This window comes from Cyprinodon tularosa, unplaced genomic scaffold (genome assembly GCF_016077235.1).
Source record: "Cyprinodon tularosa strain WSP-4 unplaced genomic scaffold, ASM1607723v1 ctg66, whole genome shotgun sequence".
Classification (NCBI taxonomy): domain Eukaryota; kingdom Metazoa; phylum Chordata; class Actinopteri; order Cyprinodontiformes; family Cyprinodontidae; genus Cyprinodon; species Cyprinodon tularosa.
In genome coordinates, this window is record NW_024039407.1 from 5479627 (window position 1) to 5500983 (window position 21357).

Sequence of the window (21357 nt, forward strand, 5' to 3'; positions counted from 1 at the left end):
TGGAGGGGGAATATAAAAAAAAAAAGTCTAATCAGCCAAAACTTTCGCGACCCCATGCAGTACCTTCAAGGACCTCCTAGGGGCCGCGGACCCCCTGTTGAAGACCTCTGTTTTCGACAATATGTCTTTATCATAAAAGTTGCCAAAAGATAAGGTCAAGCAGATGAATAAAGATTCATTTTAGGTTCAAACAATTGTTTATTAAGGTGTGCTAATCTACCAAGATTATATCTTTAACCCTTTAAAGCCCGATCCAAGAATAAAACAAAACAGAAAGTAACTTTTTTTTGGTTTGAATTCCTTATTTGCCCTTTTAACAAAATATGTAAAAAGAAAAAACAGAAATAGATTTTTGATATAAATAATTTATTACTATGCGATAAGTCAAGATTATTTTTTTGTGTGGTCTTCTGCCCTCTGTTATCAGGTATATCTGATTGTGTACAATAGGATTTTGAGCAAAGTTTTTACCATTAATTTATGCAAAAGGTGTCAGACGCAAAACATTTCAGAAACAGTATGTATCAAATACGATACATTTGGCATTACAGGGTTAAAATGAACTGAATAACTAGAAATAATAAAGATAACTAGAATTGATTAGAAAGATAATTGATAGCTGCAGTCATATTCTTTAGTAAGCAGAGATACTCTGATAAAAAACGACCAGCTTTTAATTAGGCTTAAACCTCATGATTAGAAGGTCAACTCCTAACAAAAACTAAATTTGATAAGTTGCAAAAGATACATCTTCCATGGTTAACTTTGTTAGCCAAAAACTAAAGGTGGACTGGTAGAGCTCAAAATCAATGGAAACAGTCTGCTAAGCCTGTTTAATAAAGTGTATCATATAAAGCAGGCTTCCCTTACGGCCACACTGCAAAAAAGCTAAATCTAGATAAGTCATTTTTTCTTAAAATAAGTGCATTTGTTCTTGAATTGAGGAGGTAAAAGAGAAATTTTGCCAATGGAACAAGACAATTTACACTTAAAATAAGAAAACACAATTGTATTGTCTTATTTCAAGTGCATATCATCTAATTATCTTAGTTTAAGAGTAAAAATACTCATTCCATTGGCTATTTCATTTACCTACTCAAATTAAGGGTGAATACACTTAATTTATGAAATTTTTACTTATTTCTAGATTGTTTTTGCAGTGCAGCACTGATTGGAAATTAGAAAAGCAGTTCTGTTAAGCCTTTTTCCAGTTAGTAGGTCAGTTTTAAATAGGAATCTGCTTCATGTTTGTTGTTGCAATCGGATCGCATTCTGGGCTCAGGGTACAGTTCAGGGGGCATTAGTGGGGGGGTGGGGGTGGTGGGGTCTACAAGAGCCAGCGAACCTTCAGTCTTTCCAGGATGCAAGCGCCCAGCTAGAACCAGCAAGCCTGCACTCCCCACATGTACTTTGATCTGTGATCTGCTTAGTGGGGGGTGGTGTTAAATTTTTATGGAGCCTTTTTGCCACATGGTCACCATTTAGGAACAAGTGCAGTTTTTACTTCTGGTCTTGCTTTAGATGTTTTTTTTTTTGTTTTTGTTTTTTTAATTGCACTGCAAAAACAATCTGAAATTAAGTAAAAATGTATTAAATCAAGTATATTTACCCTTAATTTGAGCAGGAAAATAAGATAATTTGCCAATGAAATGAGTATTTTTACACTTAAAATAAGATAATTAGAAAATATGCACTTAAAATAAGACTAAGCAATAATTTTTTCTTATTTCAAATGTAAATTGTCTTGTTGGCAAAGTGTCTCACTTACCCCCTCAATTCAAGAAAAAATGCACTTATTTTAAGAAAAAATGACTTATTTAGATTTACATTTTTTGCAGTGTGTATATGGAGTGAATTCTGTTCCATTCTGTTTGAAGAACAGCACTGGAAAAACAATCTAGAAATAAGTAAAAATGTTTTAAATTAAGTGTATTTACCCTTAATTTGAGTAGGTAAATGAGATAGTTTGCCAATGGAATGAGTATTTTTACTCTTAAAATTAGATAATTAGTAGTGCTGTCAATCGATTAAATTTTTTAATCGCGATTAATCGCATCAATGCCTGAGTTAACTCGCGATTAATCGCATTTTAATCGCACATTTTTTTTCCTGATTGAAAATCATTTAAATACTCTCGATGACATACAAAAAAATACATACAGGCTAGGTTTGTGCCAATGTTCTTTTTTTAAAATGAAAACAGGTCACAGATACTGATTTATGCCATAGAAACATATGGCAAGAAGATGGGGAGGCATGTAGCAAAAAATAACAAATATGTAGGCAAAAAAAAGGCCCTGAAAACAGGCTGATGTAAAAGACAGTCTTTACAGTTAATACAGTCTTTTGAACAAAGACAAGCATTTTACCCTACTGCTATAAAATGTAGTACAGTTAACATTAGATGTTAATTAACCAAGATAATAATGAACAAAGTTACTTTTCAGCCTCTTAACAAAAATGAGAACACACACACACCCACTCACCCACACACAGACATACCCACCCACACACACACACACACACACACGATACCGACAAGAGTGCCGTAGCAGATTCCATTTCACCTCAGTAATCTTTTTTCTCAGCGTATTTCAGGTTGCTACTAGTTACCAGACACTCAACTTGTTTGTTGGTGGTGGGGCTTAAAGAAAAGGCACTAGCGTCACCCAGTGTATGAGCGTCTTTTTTCCTTGAGGAGCTCCGCTGTCGAAGCCTATGAGAAATTCATACACTGGGGGAAAATAGCCCCGCCTTCTCGCAGGCTGCAGCGGGATGTACTTGGAAAATTGTACCATAAAACCACATAGCGTTAATCTCACGTTAAAAAAATTATCGCCGTTAAAATGGCCTTGCGTTAACGCGTTAATAACGCGATAATTTTGACAGCACTAATAATTAGATAACATGCACTTGAAATAATACAATTCAATTAAGTTTTCTGATTTTAAGTGTAAATTGTCTTGTTCCAATGGCAAAATGTCTCTTTTACCTACTCAATTCAAGAACAAATGCACTTATTTTAAGAAAAAATTATGCACTTTAAATAAGAAAATGCCATTGTACTTTCTTATTTTAAGTGTAAATTGTCTGGTTCAATTGGCAAAATTTCTCTTTTACCTTCTCAATCCAAGAACAAATACACTTATTTTAGGAAAAAATTACTTATCTAGGTTTCGATTTTTTCCAGTGAGAACACTTTGTTAAAGGAAATTTGAAATTCTTGATAAAAAAAAAAGGTTTTGATTGTAACTTTGCTGTTTTCTTAGATTTTGAAATATTTTTTTCAAGATGTATTTTCAGATGCTTTTGTTCAGATTTAGTTTTAGGAATTTTATTCTTTTCAAATTATATTTTTTAGATCACATCCTCTTCACTACTCGGGGGGTTCCTCAGGAGTTAGGAGAGAAAACGCATTTCTGTTGGTCTAGATGGACGTTAGAAACAATGTTCTGGTTGGTCAAAAGGATCCAATTCAAAAACTATGATCTGAAAAACATAAATAAAAAAATTAGAATAATAAATCTGTAAAAAAAAAAAAGAAAAAGAAAATTTGTAAAAAAAATAAATAAATAAATAACAAAAAGTATATATACAGTGTGCATATTTTTATGTATGTATAGATAATGAAATATGAGAAAACAGCAGAGTTAGGCTAAATTTCTGGATCGCATTTTTTTTTTCTATACATTTACAAAAGATTTTCTTCACTTGCAAAATAATAGAACAAAATTCGCTCCATAATTTTGCAATAAATAACAACTAGAATGAAAAGGGACCCCAACAATGAGTCACATCTTTGCACAATTTAGCTTGGTTTTGCCTTCAGGCCTCAGAAAAACATAGATATCAGACAAAGAAACCTCAAAATATCAATCAGAAAGACAAAAAAAAAGATCAAAGTATGGATAAATAGCAAGTATGGGCCTCATCAGACCAACATCAGGCCTAAGGAAGAACTATAATCTATCTAAGGCTTAACAGACCCCATCGGACACATCTTTAATGATGAACAAAGAGGGGGTGCAGGAAGGTGTCTGTATGCTGTGTTGCCCACAATCAGTGGCCATCTGGCAGACAGCTCAGCTCTGTGTTCCCCCTCCAGGCATCGGTTTGTGATACGGACCGGCCCACAGGGGAAGGGTCGGAGTCAGATGTGTAGCCAATTATTGATCTGTTTGTGTCTGAGCTGTTAGGGGGAGATTTAATGTTAAATAAAGATGTTATTCAGGCTGATGGTGTCGTTTTGTGGAGGCTCAGTAATTAGGATAATAATCAGTTGGCTGAACCTGACAGATTATCACATTATCCCCATTTAAACTGTTCTGCTGCTGCTGCACACACTCATTTTGTCATTTTTCTGTCTCCTCTATGTCCCTAATGGCACTTTATCACCTCAGACCCTCATGCAGGTGAGTAAGCCTTCATTTGTTTTGCTTTCTGGGTTTTGATTATTTTTCTGGAGGCTTTGGGGTCAGTGAATGCATACGGAAGAGGATTAGGGCCACTGGAAAAATAAAATAAAAAAGTTAACAGATTTTTTTTATTTTATTTCAGTATAGTATGGGAAAAAAATTCTGAGATTAAAGTCAGAATTCTGAGAAAAAAGTCAGAATTCTGACTTTAATCTCAGAATTCTGACTTTTTTTCTCAGAATTCTGACTTTTTATTGTCAGAATTCAGTCAGAATTCTGAGATTAAAGCCAGAATTCTGAGAAAAAAGTCAGAATTCTGGCTTTTTTCCCATGTTAAACTGAAATAAAATTTAAAAATCAGTTAACTTTTTTTTTTTTTTTTTTTTCCAGTGGCCCTAATCCTCTTCCGTAGATGCAGACCTGCATCTCAACCTGAAGTCTGCGACTTCTTCCACTGTGTTTTGACAAGCTGTATTTAAACTCTGGAATCCATTAGGGCATGCAGAAGTGGATCTTGAATCATTTATAATGCACAATCAGAAGCCAAACTTAGTTTGAGTGGCCTACATAGAGCTTTGAGGTTAGATCTACCAATGCAGAGAGTAACTATATAAAAGGGGCTCAAAGGGTTTAGATTTATGTTATAAAACTGTCAGTTTAGAGATATTGTGTACATTTTTATAATCTTCAATCACCTGCAGTAATACTTAATAAGTCTTATGTAAGTCTTTAAAGGATTAAGAGCAGCCGCTATGTCATACAAGGAAAAAATAGAAGGAAGTGGGAAGAAAGTTAAGCTCTAAAGGCAAATATTGTTACTGCTGCAGAGAAGGAAGAGGCTCTCAAATGTCGGTGCTGTTTATTTTTAATCTGGGTTTAATGGAGAAGTCCTGTTTGATGCTACAGCTCCCTACTATTCCTGCTCATTCAGAGTTATTTTTACTGCTTGAAGCTGCACGTCGATGTTTGAAGGAAACAATGACTGAATATTTTAGCTCATACGTCGTGTCCTTTGTTTTATTCATTCCTTACTTAACATGACTTGGCTGTAGTATTGAATACAAAGGAGTCACTAATGACGTACAACAACAAAATGGAAATTATAGCATCTCTGAAAATCTTTTAAACCTTCTGAATGTTTTAATTTGTTTTAAAGTGCAAGCTTGGTTTAAATGGATAAAGTGGAACTGAGTAAAGCTTGGAGCTTCATTAAATAAGACCAGATTTCCTAACAGTAATTTAGTTTTATTCCTAGTGTCCTCTCATTGATCTCTTGGTTTAATTACTTAGATTTTCTTTGAGATTTTTTTTCCTTCAACTTTACAGGGTTGTGGGACAATAAAGCAATTTTCTATTCTATTCTAAAAGTTGTCTGGAAATGTCAGAAATTCAAGCTTTTTTCAAGTCTGCTTAAGACTGGGAGGAATTCTCGAGTATAATTAAAAAAGAATAGAGAATGGAAATATCCATCCATCCTTCCATCCATTCATCCTTCCATCCATCCATCCATCCATTCATCCATCCATCCATCCATCCATCCTTCCATCCATCCATCCATTCATCCTTCCATCCATCCATCCATCCATCCATCCATCCATCCATCCATCCATCCATCCATCCATCCATCCATCCATCCATCCATCCATCCATCCATCCATCCATCCATCCATCCATCCATCCATCCATCCATCCATCCATCCATCCATCCATCCATCAAATGTTTAGATTTTGTTAATATCTGTACAAAACCAGGGGCGGGGGATCGGTGTACATTCAGCTTTTTAATTTTTTTATTTAATGAAACCAAAATAAAAAAAACACAGCAAAGTTTTTCAGTTTTTTTAGTATTTCTGTTTGTATTTTTTTTTTTACTTGCCCAAAATGGGAAAAAAAAAACCGAACCAGTGCTAATTTTTACTTTACCTTTTTTTAATGAGATAACTGGCCTGGAACCATGAATATCTACGCATCATTCATTCATTCATCATCAATTTTTTTATTTTATTTAAAACCATTCTCCATTCTTATCACTTACTGTGATAAGAATGGAGAACTGTACTTTTCTTTTTTTTAATGTATTGCTATACTGATTTAGATATATAATAAAACTAGAAAAAGAGCATATACTTTCTTTTTTTATTTCATTTTGGTCTCTTATAGCATCCCACCATCCCAGCTTTTCAGATGAACAGTCCACTTTTCAATTCTAAATCCACCTCCACAAAATAAAAACAATATCAAATCAGTTAAAAAATAAAGTAATTAGTAGATTTACGAGATATATTTGGATGAATATTCATGTTGATGCTTCAAACGTCAGTGTCCTTTAAAAAATATATATATATATATATCTTTGTTATATGTCTAATACAGGTGAAGACGCACCTGTTTGCAGCAAATCTGGATTCTCCATCTGATCTTATTTATTCTTTTTTTTGCTCTGATCAGACAAGCTTGTTCTGATTGTTAAAGACAAGATAGATTATGATAGATTCCTTTCAAGACGCTCCCTGACTCTGCAATCTCAAACTGAATCCTTCTTTCTATTTTGTGGGGCAGCTGGAACACCGCTGTGAACCTGTGGAGCCTCTGCACCTAGTTTTTGCAGTTCAGTGCTCAAAATTATTCTAATATTGGATAAATGATTAAATAACATCATACATCTTTATATTAACATTAAAATAAATAGTACCTGTAGTATTTTTCAAGTTATAAATGGGAGAAGACAGCTAGTACGACAATATTAAACGTATTAGGCTAATTATTCATTAGTTGCTACAATAAGTGTTAATGCTATGATTTCTAAATGGATGGAAGATTTACATCTGCAAATTTTTCTAAGCTGCTGTTGAATTTTTTTTTACTCAAGCGTCTTTATGTTTCTCCTGTCTTTTGTTATTTTTTTTTTCTGCTTGGGCATCATTAAACTATTGATACTTCAGAATTCTGAGAAAAAAGTCAGAATTCTGACTTTTTTCCCATACTATACTGAAATATGAAATAAAAAAAAATTTTAAAAATCAGTTAACTTTTTTTTTTTTTTTCCAGTGGCCCTAATCCTCTTCCGTACAGATTATACACCGACTGCAGAGAAACTGTTAATTCAACTTGGCAAAAAAACAGAAAAAAAAGAGAGCTAGAAATATTCACATGAAGATGTAGGGACATCTAAAGCTTAATTATTTCAAGTGCGGTGAAGAAAGTTGTGCGTCTTTGTTAAGCATTAAAAAAAGAGGCCTCTAATCCATTTAGGTCTTTGGGGCTTCCATAAAATCTAATTTATCCAATTTAGGTATTAACCTGAGCCTGATGGTTTTGTTTCTTTCTTGTTTTCTTTTTTCTGTAAGCTTTTACGATCAATTCAAGCTCTGATATTGGATCAATTTATAGACGTCTGCCAGAGTGACACTTAATGGGCTTCCAGGTGATACAGTCCCTGCAGCAGATTGAGAAATCAGTGCTGCCAACTGGACAGGATGCGAGGTGTTTGTTCCGGCCTGGCAGCGCGGTCTGCAGGCTGACAGCAGCAGCAGGTGGATGATGTATCACCGCACACTGACTGCATCATTCCATGTTCCTGCTTGTTCATGCCTGCCGCTCCACAGTTTTCCTTGTTTTGCCTATAACGTTCTTAAGCCTCTCGCTTGTTAAATAATTCACTCGTGCTCTTATTGGTCTGTGTGATGTCGGCCCGTTAAAAATAGATGATGATTGTTGTAGAGCTGGAGAGTTTTCAGAGCAGCGTACAGTGCTTCTCCTGTTTCTGATGTCCTTCCCTTTTAACAGTGAAGGTAAGCTGCTTTGAATTTAATATTTTCCTTTTTTTTTACCTGATCTAATGTGATGTGAAACAAACCGGGTCCCTGTTAGCAGTAGATGTTAAATGAAGCTTGCTGAGACTTTTTGTTTTTTGTTTGGTGGTCTTGGCTTCCTTCCAGGGGAGATTCTTGCTGTGTCACCATGGTGGTGTTGGAGGAGGCGTTGAAAAAGTTGTACAACTGATTCAAGCCTACTTGTTTTTTGGGTCAAGAGCAGCTGAAGTGTTGAGGTGTCAATAGGAATGTTTGGAGGTAGCGACAGCTGTATGGTAATTAGCTGTAAACCTGAGGTGCATGCTGCCGTGGTCAGAGCTTCAGTGGCGGTTCAATCGCTCCGCTGTTAGAAAGTGGAGAAAGACATGATCCTGTCGTCAGGCTCCGTCTTTGGATTTGTGTTTATGCAGATTTTTTCCTCATGTTTCTGTTTGTAAAGATTTTTTAATGTTGCTGAAAAACATCCATCTTTTAAAAATGAAGATCTTTTCCTGGTGGAATTGCAGCTTGGTGGGTGGACTTTTTCACTTTTCTTATATCTAGACACTGTTTAACTCTATTCTAATGATTTAGAAAAACTTTTTTCATCCTTTATTTGTGTCTGTATGATTTTATACTATTATTAACTTTCATATTAAACCCGTCTTTTATTCATTTACTGAAATATTCCTATAGAACATCTGTTTCAACTTTTAAAACCAGCAATATACACTGTGAAAAACTATAAAATTTGACAAAATAAAAAAAAACAAAGCTAGCAATTTGCAATCAGATAAGTAAAAAATTAACTTAGATTTGATTAAAAAGTATGTAATTTCAAAAGCTATAAAACACCAAGACATAATAGTTATATTGTACCCAACACTTTAATCTATTAATCCAGAAAAGTTCACATGCATGACAAATCCTCATAGTTTTATTTAGAATACACTCATGTAAACTACACAATTGGTGCATTTTAAACGTTCTATGTGTGCAGATTTATTACTATAAGGCCCCAGTTCTATCACAAGCATGACTCTATGCTTCTTCTCTGTGCTCCTCTTGCATTTTATGCAGCTCTAGATTTTCTCCTGATCACCTTTTGATCTGTTTCTGTGGCTCTTGTCAACTTTTGTCACTTTGAGGGTGAAACAGACCGGAGAAAGAAATCCGCCTGTGATTGGCTACTTTACAGGAAATCCCGCCTCTTGAGACAGTAGCGTTTTCTTCATAGACATTAAGAAGTACCCATTGGACGCTGCTGTCTGAATAAATAGGAGGAACCTCACATCTCATTTTAAACACATGGAAGACGAGTCAAAGATAATATCCCAATAATCTCTTACCGGTATATGTTACGACCCCTTAAAATTTCAAAAACATAATATAATGACATTTTATTTATATTAAATATACAGAATCAAAACAGGTTTAACTGAAATCAAAGTGGATGAGATATAAACAGTACATGCAGTTATATATTTTGCAATTTAATATTAATATGACAAACACAAACAAATATATATATTAGGGGTGGAACGGTTGACAAAATCCACGGTTCGGTTCGGTTCACGGTTTCGTGATGGTCACGGTTTTCGGTTCAGTTCGGTATATGTTGATTATTACACCAAAATCCCATAAAATGTATGTAATTAATGAAAAAATCCAAAAAAATTAATGAATTGTAATTATTTTTAATGATCCGCGGTAATCCTGGTACATTTCCGCATGTTTTGCTGCTTTGAATTTAATCATCTGGCGCATGCCCTCTACAATCTCCAAGGAACTCAGAGCGGAGCGGACGGGAGCCACAGCGGAGGCTGTATGCTGTGCTTTGCCCAGGCGGTCTGGAGCGCAGTGGGGCGGAGCGCTGATGGAGTATGAGGGATTTCGGGGTTAGCATGACATGTTGGTCGTGTTGCTGTTAGCATAAACAAAACGTGTTGCACAATGCTTGCACACTGTTGCACTTTTATCCACAACTTTCTTTCCGCCGTCATCGTAGGTCACTCTAAACTCTAAATGCAAAGTGGTCCCATACAGCAGAGCTATAAAGTGCTGCTGGCGCGTCTTCCAACTCCTGTTCTTTCCCACTCGCCATACCCACACAATTCTCCACAACAACTGATTTTTTTCTGCTACACCCGGTTACGCGGCTTCGCTTCTTCTTCTTCTTGTTTACTGCTGGTGGTTGGCTTTGGTCGCAGTACTGCCACCTTCTGCTCTGGAGTGTAAACGCTTCGCCTATGAGAAAAAGGAGCAGCGCATGAACCGAACGAAACACATGCGAACCCAACCGACACAGTTTTCATAAACCGTTCCATCCCTAATATACTGTATATATATATCAAAATATATAATACACTTTTCAAAAATCAGGGCATTTTATGCACTTTTCTCTGCTTCCATCCCTGCTATGCATTAACACATACAGTATTGTGCTGATGCCAGGAAACTGTGAAACATGAGGAAAACCTGTCATAAAATGCTACTTCTGGATCTTGTTTGTGGTCTCCTTTTATTTATGAACCTATACGTGGAATAAAAGTCGGGCATCCTGAGAGAAAGCTCTGGGAGTTTTCTAACTGTCAATACAAAATCAAAATAATGATAATTTCTATGACTCATTTGGTGCCATGTTGCCACTGAAACGTTGCAGTTCTCAGTAAACCATTTATCTGGAAATCGGTTAAAAGTTCACCAGATTCGGTGTCTGAATTAATAAAGTAACATATGCCTCAATAGACGTGTACTGTTTCCGTCCGCTTGGTCTGACCCAAGATGGCCGCTCTGTCGGCATGGCTCTCACCCGATGAGGCGGGGTCTATCGAGGTCTATGGTTTTCTTCCTGGTTGCAGCTAGTAACTTCTCGCCTGCACTTTTTAGTGTAAAGGAAAGTTACAGTAGTTCAGTACAGTAGTTTACATAGACAAAATGTCCTGTTCCGAACAAAATTTATTCAAAAAGCAAAATTACTTAAAATACAGCATGTTTATTAGTAAATAGAAAACATTTTATAATTAAGAACTTATATACAGTAAAAGAAAAAGATGCCAGTTTGTCTAAAGTGTATAATGCTCAGCACATAGATTGAAAGCTGTTGGTAATCTAGAAGACAAAATCTATAACTGCAGCCTCTTTGCTGCAGAACAGGGTTTTTTATTCTTTGTTGATCATTGATTTTCCTGATTTAAATCCTTTTCTTTCTGCAGGATTTTTCATATGACGACTCAAAGGTGGAGTTTAACGTGGACGCCCCTAATGGCGTGGTGATGGAGGGCTACTTGTTCAAAAGGGCTAGCAATGCCTTCAAGACCTGGAACAGGTAAGCGCCATGACTAAAACTGAAAACCGTGTTGGATCAACTTCATTTAAAGGTGGACATTGGTTGCACACCGACCCTGTTTGTTGTGTAAATTTAAAATTAATTGGTGGTTTCACCTCAACACAACTCGATCACTTCCTTATGTAACCATTTGATCAATAAAAACTCAGAACTGAGGGTTTAGGCGATAGATGACATTTTATGGTTTGATCCCACAGCCTGTGGCTTATTGTAGGAGTCTCCTAACCCTGTAGATATCCATGCTGTAAAAGTAGCGTTGTTGTATGTAGAAAGATGGTAGGTTTAGGGGTGTTAATCACATCCATCATGGCGATTCGATTCAGTATCGATTTTCTGACCCAAAGATTCGATTATTTTCGATATTCAAGAATACACCACGATACGAATGGATTCGATTCATTGGTTCATTTTTTTTTTTTTTTTTTTTACCTTACAGGCTAGACAATGTTTCAATTTTGAATTTTATCAATGAAAGCTTTAATATCGTTATGCATTTAATTTGAGAAACAACAGCAAATAACAGAGGTAGAAAAGTTGTACTCCATAATGCCCCTGCGTTATAGATTCTGAAAGGCTTTGCATCAAAAAAAAAAAAAAAAAAACTTCTCTTTTTACTGTTACAGGCGGTGGTTCTCCATTCAGAACAATCAGCTGGTCTATCAGAAGAAGTTGAAGGCAAGTGCTTATTTATTTAACCCTTAGCAAAAGTAGTATACTTCAAGTTAATTTTATTAAGTATAGATGATCATAAGGATAAGTTTAGCAAGTATATTAGGAACCATCTAGTGTTCTTCAAAATATACTCATTTAATAGTTTTGGGACTAAATTAAAGCATTCTTGTTACAAAAGGTATACTTAAAGCATACTGGTACATGGTCAAATCCAATATTCAAGTATGCAGCAAGTACACTCATTGTTATACTACTAGTGTAAAAATTTTAGTTTATTGAAGTATATTTGAAGTATAATACACTTGTACATTTCTTATTCCATACTTCAGTCAATATATTTTAAGTATCAGTGCTTTGTGGCATAATTAAGTAAAATTATACAAATACGTTTCTGTATTTAAGTATAAGGTTAACTAATGGTGTTAAAATCCTTAGTTTTGATTTATATTTATACTTTTTTGTAGTATACTCCTCTATTGTGTTCTTATATATGTTAAATATATGTATATATATATATGAAAAATACATTATAACAAGGTAAAAATCAAGTAAACAGACTTGCCTTTAGTATATGCCGAGGGACGCCATCAGTTCTCTCTGTAAAAGGTAAAATTTTAAATTTTGAAGTATTTATTTTTGCAGAAATCTGTGTCTGATGCTGTGGAGAGAAATTCTAATATTTTTTCAGATAAAATATTGAGATGCAAGCAATTGTTTTGTGAGATGAGGATTAGTGGATCCCGGTTAAGATCCTGGTAAAGATAAAGGGAATATCTGAGCTGTTGGGAATCTTCTGAAATTAATTTTAACTGACAAAAAGCTCATCACTTGTTAGGTAAACGGAAATTTCCTTTTGCAGAAAGAATCAGGTATATGCAGCTGCTGTTTCAGGTAGACAAATATAACACTTTTTTTTGTGAACAGGATGTACTTACGGTGGTAGTAGAGGATCTCCGATTGTGTTCTGTAAAACCATATGAGGACATCGAGAGGAGGTTCTGCTTTGAGGTCGTCTCCCCCTTCAAGTAAGGCATTTACACTGAAAACTGTAAGCTTTGATTTGTTTAAAGATGGCACCATTTAGTGAAAGAATTCCCTAGTTTCTGGCCTGTACTTGAAACAATTCTCTGCTGGGTAAATATCCAAGTTAACATGAGTCAGTAAAAAAATCAAACTAAATGACTTCCTTAGAGCTTTGTAGTTTCACATGTCAGACCTCCAGCATACAGCTGGCCAGCAGCACTGGAAATCCCAGCAGAAAGCTCTCTGCTGCAGGCCAACCTTTGGGGGATTCCTCATTGCCATCAATAGCTGGAAGTGAATATAAAGAGTTTTTAAGGTTTGTGGTAAAAACTGCAAAGTTTTGCAGGTTTTACAGGGTTTCTGCAGGTCATTAAAAACCATTAAAAGTCATTAAATTGTAATTTTTAAAATTAAGGCCTTAATTGGCATTAAAATTCATTAAATTTGATTATCGTGGCATTTAAAATGCTTTATAAAAAAAAAAAGTTAATAAAAACAATTTTGTCAGATATTAATATATTGCGATATGTTTGCGCAGAACTGTCTCTGGTTGATCGTAAAGCCGTATGTTTGGGAAAAAAGCTCGAGGCGGAGAAAAAGTTAGAGAATTGGAAAATGCAATTTTCAATAAAAGTGACAGGAAAATGACGATTTCGGGACATGGCTGCAGCCTGTCCATCGTAAATATGACAAAAGATTTTGCCGTATTTATATGAGCGTCATGGGTAGTTGTTGATGGCATTAAAATACCTGAGTGAAGTTGGCCCCCCCACCTTCTTCAAATCAGACAAAATTAGTGTCAAACGTTTGTGCAGCAAAAATTTTCGTTTGTGCCGCTATCGTTTTAGGATATAAAGAAATATTTCTAGGTGTCTGACCTGAGTGAAGTTGCTCCCCCCCCCACCTTCTTCAAATCAGATGTAATTAGTGTCAAACTTTTGTGCTACGTTTGTCTGGTTTGTGCAGCAAACATTTTCGTTTGTGCTGCTTTAGATTTGAAGATATTAATGAAAATGTAAAGGTCAAAAGGTCAACTAGCCTTCCCACCTTATTCAAATTAGACAAAATTGGTGTCAAACGTTTGTGCTACGTTTGTGCAGGAAAAATTTTCGTTTGTGCCGCTATCGTTTTAAAGATATAAAGAAATATTTCTAGAGGTCATCAAAGGTCAACCAGCCCCCCCACCTTATTCAAATCAGACGAAATAGGTGTCAATTAACTCGGCTCCGTTTGAGCTGGTTTGTGCAGCAAAAATTTTCGTTTGTGCTGCTTTGGATTTGAAGCTGGTTGACCTTTGATGACCTCTAGAAACATCTCTTTATATCTTATAAATGAAAGCGGCACAAACGAAAATTTGTGCTGCACAAATGTAGCAGAAATGTTTGACACCAATTTTGTCTAATTTGAAGAAGGTGGGGGGGCTGGTTGACCTTTTGACCTTTATATTTTCATTAATATCTTCTAAGCCAAAGCAGCACAAACAACAATATTTGCTGCACAAACCAGCTCAAACGGAGATGAGTTAATTGACACCCATTTTGTCTGATTTGAAGAAGGTGGGGGGGCCAACTTCACTCAGATCATTAAAATTATTTCTAAGAGCATTAGAAGAGCATTAAAAAGCATTAGATAAGAGTTACTCATTCCTGTATAAACCCTGTTTTAACATTTCTAGTTAATGTGGGTATTTATAAACTCTTCCGCCATAGTTCATAAAAATGTTTTAGTGCAGCAATAATGATCAGAGCTCACTCTCTGTTCCTCCTAACAATCCATTCTTCCAGCTTTTATTTTAAACCTTTGGAGTTTAACTCCCTTAATATTTATTTTTTCATATTCAGAAGCAACAACAGCTTACATGCAGTGTCTGTCTCCGCAAAAAACTCCTGTGTCAGCTTTTCTGACGCTCCAGCTTCCAGCGACAAAAGTTCAATTTTCTAAACTCTGGACGTCGTCGACTTTGCATGTAAATCAGAGGCTTAGATTCCGAAAAACGCACCCAGTCTGAACGCAACAGTTTTTTTGGAAAACATTTGGTTCCTCCATTGGTGTGGCTCCAAGTTTTGTTTTTTCAATGTTTTCTTTTTTAACTCTGGAATTGGTTGCTGTACATATAAAATGATTTTTGACAATATGTTCTCATTTTTTTACATTTTGTTGTGATGCATAACCATGGCAACCACGGCCACAGAAGCAAGTTGTTTTGTAAGACCCAGGAAGGGCTCTGTATCGTCTCAAAATATGAATTATACTTGCACAACTTCTACTTACAACTCTTTAAAAAAACAACAACTATTAAGTTACATTTAGTTTTCATTAGGGATGCACGATATTGGGATTTTGGCCGATATTTTAAAACTCATGTATCCGATAACCGATATTGATACCGATGTTAAAGCTGGACAAAAATAAGTAGTCATTGAAAATAGCAGTTTTGTTATCCATTTCTGACACTTTGAAAAATAATATACTCAAATATATTTTCATATGCTGATATCAAATTGATTTTTAAAAACGCGGTATCGATCTATTTTACTTTCAAAATCTCGTGAAATTTCATCGTTCTGTTACAAACTCTCGTGATATTTTGCCAATTCTTGTGAGATTTTGTTAGTAAAATAGATCGATACCGCGTCAATATATCAACATATAAAAATATGGCAAAATTTCGTGAATTTTAGGGGGATTTCGTAGCATAACGATGACATATAGCAATATTTCATTAGTAAAAGAGATTGATATGGTGTTTTTAAATGGCGATATATCAGCATATGAAGATATTATGATATTTTTTCCCTCGTCTTTAGAAGTTTTTAAGTCTGTAAAAAATAAGTTTTTGAGAAAGAAGAAGAAGTAGTATTTTTTTTATTTTTTTTTTAGACTTTAGAAACTCAGAAGCTGATCAAATATCGGGTTAAATATCGGTGGGGTGGCCGATGTCGGATATTCAGTTTTAAAGGAATAGTACACCCAAAACATGATTAGCCTTCATTTTCTACTCACCCTCATGCTGAACAACACTCTGGAGTACTTTTTTGATATCTCAAATGCATCTGGAGATCTGGGAGGCTTCTTGCTGGCTGCTGACCTTCAAATAATGGAGGTCTATGGCGCCCGAGGCAGAAAGGTCCATAAAAGTCCACAAAAAACGTGTCAATATTCCTCCATACTGCTCATCCAATGTATTCCAAGTGTCCTGAGTGGGTAGCGTCCATAATTTACTCGAAACAAAGTCAGTTAGAATGTTTTTAGAGCATAAACAGTAGTGTATAGGATTTCCTAAAAGTGCGCACATGCGCGTTCACGACGCTACGGAAGCCGGCAGACCAAACCAGATGAAAGTGCGCATTCAGCGTCTGCTCTGCCGATAATGCAAGCGTAGAAGAAGAAATGTGCTGTTTACCTGTGCAAAGAAAGAAACAATGAAAGAAAAATGTCTGAGGACTTCAGTGTTGAGGAAGAGCATGAGTTCTTTGCCGAGCTGAATGTGCACTTTCATCTGGTTTGGTCTGCCGGCTTCCGTAGCGTCGTGAACGCGCATGTGCGCGCTTTCAGGAAATCCTATACACTACTGTTTATGCTCTAAAAACATTCTAAATGACTTCGTTTCGAGTAAATTCTGGATGCTACCCACTCAGGACACTTGGAATACATTGGACGAGCAGTATGGAGGAATATTGACACGTTTTTTGTGGACTTTTATGGACCTTTCTGCCTCGGGCGCCATAGACCTCCATTATTTGAATGTCAGCAGACAGCAAGAAGCCTCCCAGATCTCCAGATGCATTTGAGATATCAAAAAAGTACTCCAGAGTGTTGTTCAGCATGGGGGTGAGTAGAAAATGAAGGCTAATCATGTTTTGGGTGTACTATTCCTTTAAGGCCGATACCGATAGGGGGCAGATTATATCGTGCATCCCTAGTTTTCATATCTATAAAAAACAATTTGAATTGAAGCAAATGAGTGAACTTTTGACCCACCATCCATCTGTTTAAGCATCATAATAATAACCAGCCTTGTTAGCTTCTAGTTGAAATTTCAACATGCGCCGACCAACCAACAGAAGGATTTAAAACTGTCTTGTCCTACAGGAGCTGTATGCTTCAGGCTGAGTCTGAGAAACTTCGACAAGCTTGGATTCAAGCAGTTCAAGCTAGCATTGCTTCAGCCTACAAAGAAAGCCCAGACACGTACTACATCGAGGTGAGTCACCATTTGTGGTCATGCAATGAAACTTTTACATGTTGTTTATGAGATTTTTCCTTGTTTATGTTTTAAGGCTGTTTAACACATTACCCTAATTACTTTAATCAGGTACAGTTTGACTCCTCCTGGCTGCCTTTTTGTCCGACATTCATATTCTGTCCATTTTCAGCACCTGGACAGAACAGCCTCTCCGTCCACCAGCAGCATTGATTCAGCCAGTGAGCCGCGGGAGCGCAGCGCCAGGCCTGAAACGATCCTGCAGCGCATCCAGAGTCTGCCAGGGAATGAGCAGTGCTGCGACTGCAGTCAAGCTGACCCACGCTGGGCCTCGATCAACCTGGGCATCCTGCTGTGCATCGAGTGCTCCGGCATCCACAGGTCGGACACAGAAGAAAACACAGACAGCATCCAACCTGTCTTAACAAGACAAAAAAAATGGCTGTACCTATCAAGTATTTTATGTTATTGATAAATCAAGTCAATATTTTTATTAATCTAAAAAAAAAAAAAAAAATGCGTAAAAAAACATTTTTTGGCATTTAGAAAAAAACCAAACTTTATTGCACATTTTCTTAAGTTCCCCACTAAGTATGTAATTATTTAGGAAGTGGCATACTTTATTGTCTGCTTAAGATGAATCCTGGTAACAATTTGATTACTAAATTAATTGATTTACTAATTGCTGATCATTTTGTTTGCAACAACCTGCTGGAAATGCATGTTTTGTTTGCAGTTTGGTTGCTTTTGTTCCGACTTGTTGCATATGCATACTCCCTTGGGATCAGACGTGATCTTGCGTCACAATACACTTTTCTTCCTACTACAGAACCGTTGCCTGGATACTAGACACTCATTTGCATCACTATAGGAGTCTGGAATACCACTTCACACTTTTTGAGTAGTTTCCCGCAAAAAACAGAATATACGACTAATCTGCTTACCTTCCTTTATTCAAATTAGTAGAAAAGAGGAATAAATGCTGCTTTTCTGTCACTAAATCTGCTGTCACCTGCTTCTTCATGGTAAATTATTGAAAGTTTTTGCTAATTTGTATATAATACATTATATATAATCTGTTTATTGCACCTTATACTTATTTTATTTTACTTGTACTTTAACCAATGCTGTTTATTTATAAATGTTTATATTGCATTTATATTGCATTTGATGTATATATATATATATATGTATATATATATATATATGTACAGTATATATATGTGTATATATATATGTATATATATATGTGTATATATATATATGTGTATATATGTATGTATATATGTGTATATATATATATATATATGTGTATATATGTATATATATATGTATATATATGTGTATATATATATATATATATATGTGTATATACACTATATTGCCAAAAGTATTTGCTCACCTGTCTTGACTCACATATGAGCTTAAGTGACATCCCGTTCCTAATCCATAGGGTTCAATATGACGTCGGTCCACCCTTTGCAGCTAGAACAGCTTCAACTCTTCTGGGAAGGCTGTCCACAAGGTTTAGGAGTGTGTTTATGGGAATTTTTGACCATTCTTCCAGAAGCGCATTTGTGAGGTCGCACACTGATGTTGGACGAGAAGGCCTGGCTCTCAGTCTCCGCTCTAATTCATCCCAAAGGTGTTCTATCGGGTTGAGGTCAGGACTCTGTGCAGGCCAGTCAAGTTCATCCACACCAGACTCTGTCATCCATGTCTTTATGGACCTTGCTTTGTGCACTGGTGCACAGTCATGTTGGAAGAGGAAGGGGCCAGCTCCAAACTGTTCCCACAAAGTTGGGAGCATGGAATTGTCCAAAATGTCTTGGTATGCTGAAGCATTCAGAGTTCCTTTCACTGGAACTAAGGGGCCAAGCCCAGCTCCTGAAAAACAACCCCACACCATAATCCCCCCTCCACCAAACTTTACACTTGGCACAATGCAGTCAGACAAGTACCGTTCTCCTGGCAACCGCGAAACCCAGACCCGTCCATCAGATTGCCAGATGGAGAAGCGCGATTCGTCACTCCAGAGAACGCGTCTCCACTGCTCTAGAGTCCAGTGGCGGCGTGCTTTACACCACCGCATCCGACGCTTTGCATTGCACTTGGTGATGTATGGCTTGGATGCAGCTGCTCGACCATGGAAACCCATTCCATGAAGCTCTCTGCGCACTGTTCTTGAGCCAATTTTGAAGGCCACATGAAGTTTGGAGGTCTGTAGTGATTGACTCTGCAGAAAGTTGGCGACCTCTTCGCACTATGCGCGTCAGCATCCGCTGACCCCGCTCCGTCAGTTTACGTGGCCTACCACTTCGTGGCTGAGTTGCTGTCGTTCCCAAACACTTCCATTTTCTTATAATACAGCTGACAGTTGACTGTGGAATATTTAGGAGCGAGGAAATTTCACGACTGGATTTGTTGCACAGGTGGCATCCTATCACAGTTCCACGCTGGAATTCACTGAGCTCCTGAGAGCGACCCATTCTTTCACAAATGTTTGTAAAAACAGTCTGCATGCCTAGGTGCTTGAATTTATACACCTGTGGCCATGGAAGTGATTGGAACACCTGATTCCAATAATTTGGATGGGTGAGCAAATACTTTTGGCAATATAGTGTATGTATATATAGATGTGTATATATGTATATATATATATAGATGTGTGTATATATATATATATATATATATATATATATATATATATATATATATAGAGAGATGTTAATTTACTTTTTACCTCATTGTGTAAAGCTGATGCTACAGTGCAATTTCCCAGCTTTGCATAAATGAAGTCTGTCTGTCTATCTATATTTATCGATCTAATGTTTTAATGACAGTGAATTTTTGCATTTTTTTAATGCAGGAGTCTTGGCGTCCACTGTTCGAAGGTGCGTTCCTTGACCCTCGACTCGTGGGAACCAGAGTTATTAAAGGTATGGTTAATTCTTTGAACAGCTCAGCATGTTGGAGCCAGTTACAACGTCTATTTTATTTCCTCGCAGTTGATGTGTGAGCTTGGAAACAGCGTCATCAATCGCGTCTATGAAGGTTCCTACCAAGAGCAGGGTCTGAAGAAACCATCGCCCTCCAGTTCAAGGTCAGGATGTGGAAAAATGCAGCTAATTGGCACATCAGCTTTTATTTCATAGGCAGAAAAAAAATAAAGGATTAAAACCTCTTCTGTTGCAGGCAGGAAAAAGAGGCGTGGATTCGAGCCAAGTATGTGGAGAAGAAATTCCTGAAGAGGCTTGGCTCCGCTGAGATCCTGGTTAATGGAGAGAGGAAGTCAGAGAGGCGGTGGAGCGTGAAGAAGTGCAGAAGACACAACAGCGCCACCACTGTTCCAAAAACCCAGCGGAGATACAGACAAGAGCCTGGCAGCACCTCTCCTTCTGCTCTCTCAATAGGCAGGCTAATTATTCAGTTTTTACAAATGGCTGATTTAGTGACAGCTAGGTGATGTTCAGTTAAAATGATTACTGAACATAGAAACAAGCATCAGTCCACTCACTGTTAACGGGAAGGACATCTTTTGTCAGTGCTAGGGTTTAATCTGGTGTTTGCAGATTCTACATCCGTTTAAATCAGACCTCAAGTGTGCAAAACACAACAGCTTATCATTATTTTAGTAACAAAAACAAACTTCTAATGGCAAAACAGTGTAGAAAAAAAGAACAAAGTTTGTCACATGACTTAAAAGCCTCAGTAGGTGTTTTCTGTCTGGCTTTATTAGTCACTGACTGTTGTGAAGGAATTTTAGTACATTCTCCTCTATAAATCTTTCCTTTATATCTGTTAAATTCTACGGACATTAAAAGGAGTACTGTAGTTTCCGGACTATAAGCCGCTACCTTTTTCTCATGCTTTGAAAAATGTGGCTTTAGGCTGAATAAGGGC

The 21357-nt window shown here is 36.6% G+C and overlaps 1 protein-coding gene across 2 annotated transcripts in view; it reads left to right on the top strand.

Annotated features, from left to right (window-relative positions):
* Positions 1 to 21357, top strand: part of LOC119799433 (arf-GAP with coiled-coil, ANK repeat and PH domain-containing protein 3-like) — a 107236-nt gene that overhangs the window by 66675 nt on the left and 19204 nt on the right. The window contains exons 10-18 of one of the 2 annotated variants that reach the window (XM_038309327.1): positions 4401 to 4412; positions 11422 to 11534; positions 12179 to 12230; positions 13152 to 13252; positions 17343 to 17454; positions 17627 to 17835; positions 20324 to 20393; positions 20463 to 20557; positions 20650 to 20867. In XM_038309327.1, coding sequence (XP_038165255.1) covers positions 4401 to 4412; positions 11422 to 11534; positions 12179 to 12230; positions 13152 to 13252; positions 17343 to 17454; positions 17627 to 17835; positions 20324 to 20393; positions 20463 to 20557; positions 20650 to 20867 — 982 coding nt within the window. Of the gene's footprint in view, positions 1 to 4400; positions 4413 to 11421; positions 11535 to 12178; positions 12231 to 13151; positions 13253 to 17342; positions 17455 to 17626; positions 17836 to 20323; positions 20394 to 20458; positions 20558 to 20649; positions 20868 to 21357 lie in introns of both variants that reach the window. The other variant, XM_038309326.1, reaches the window with a different exon arrangement.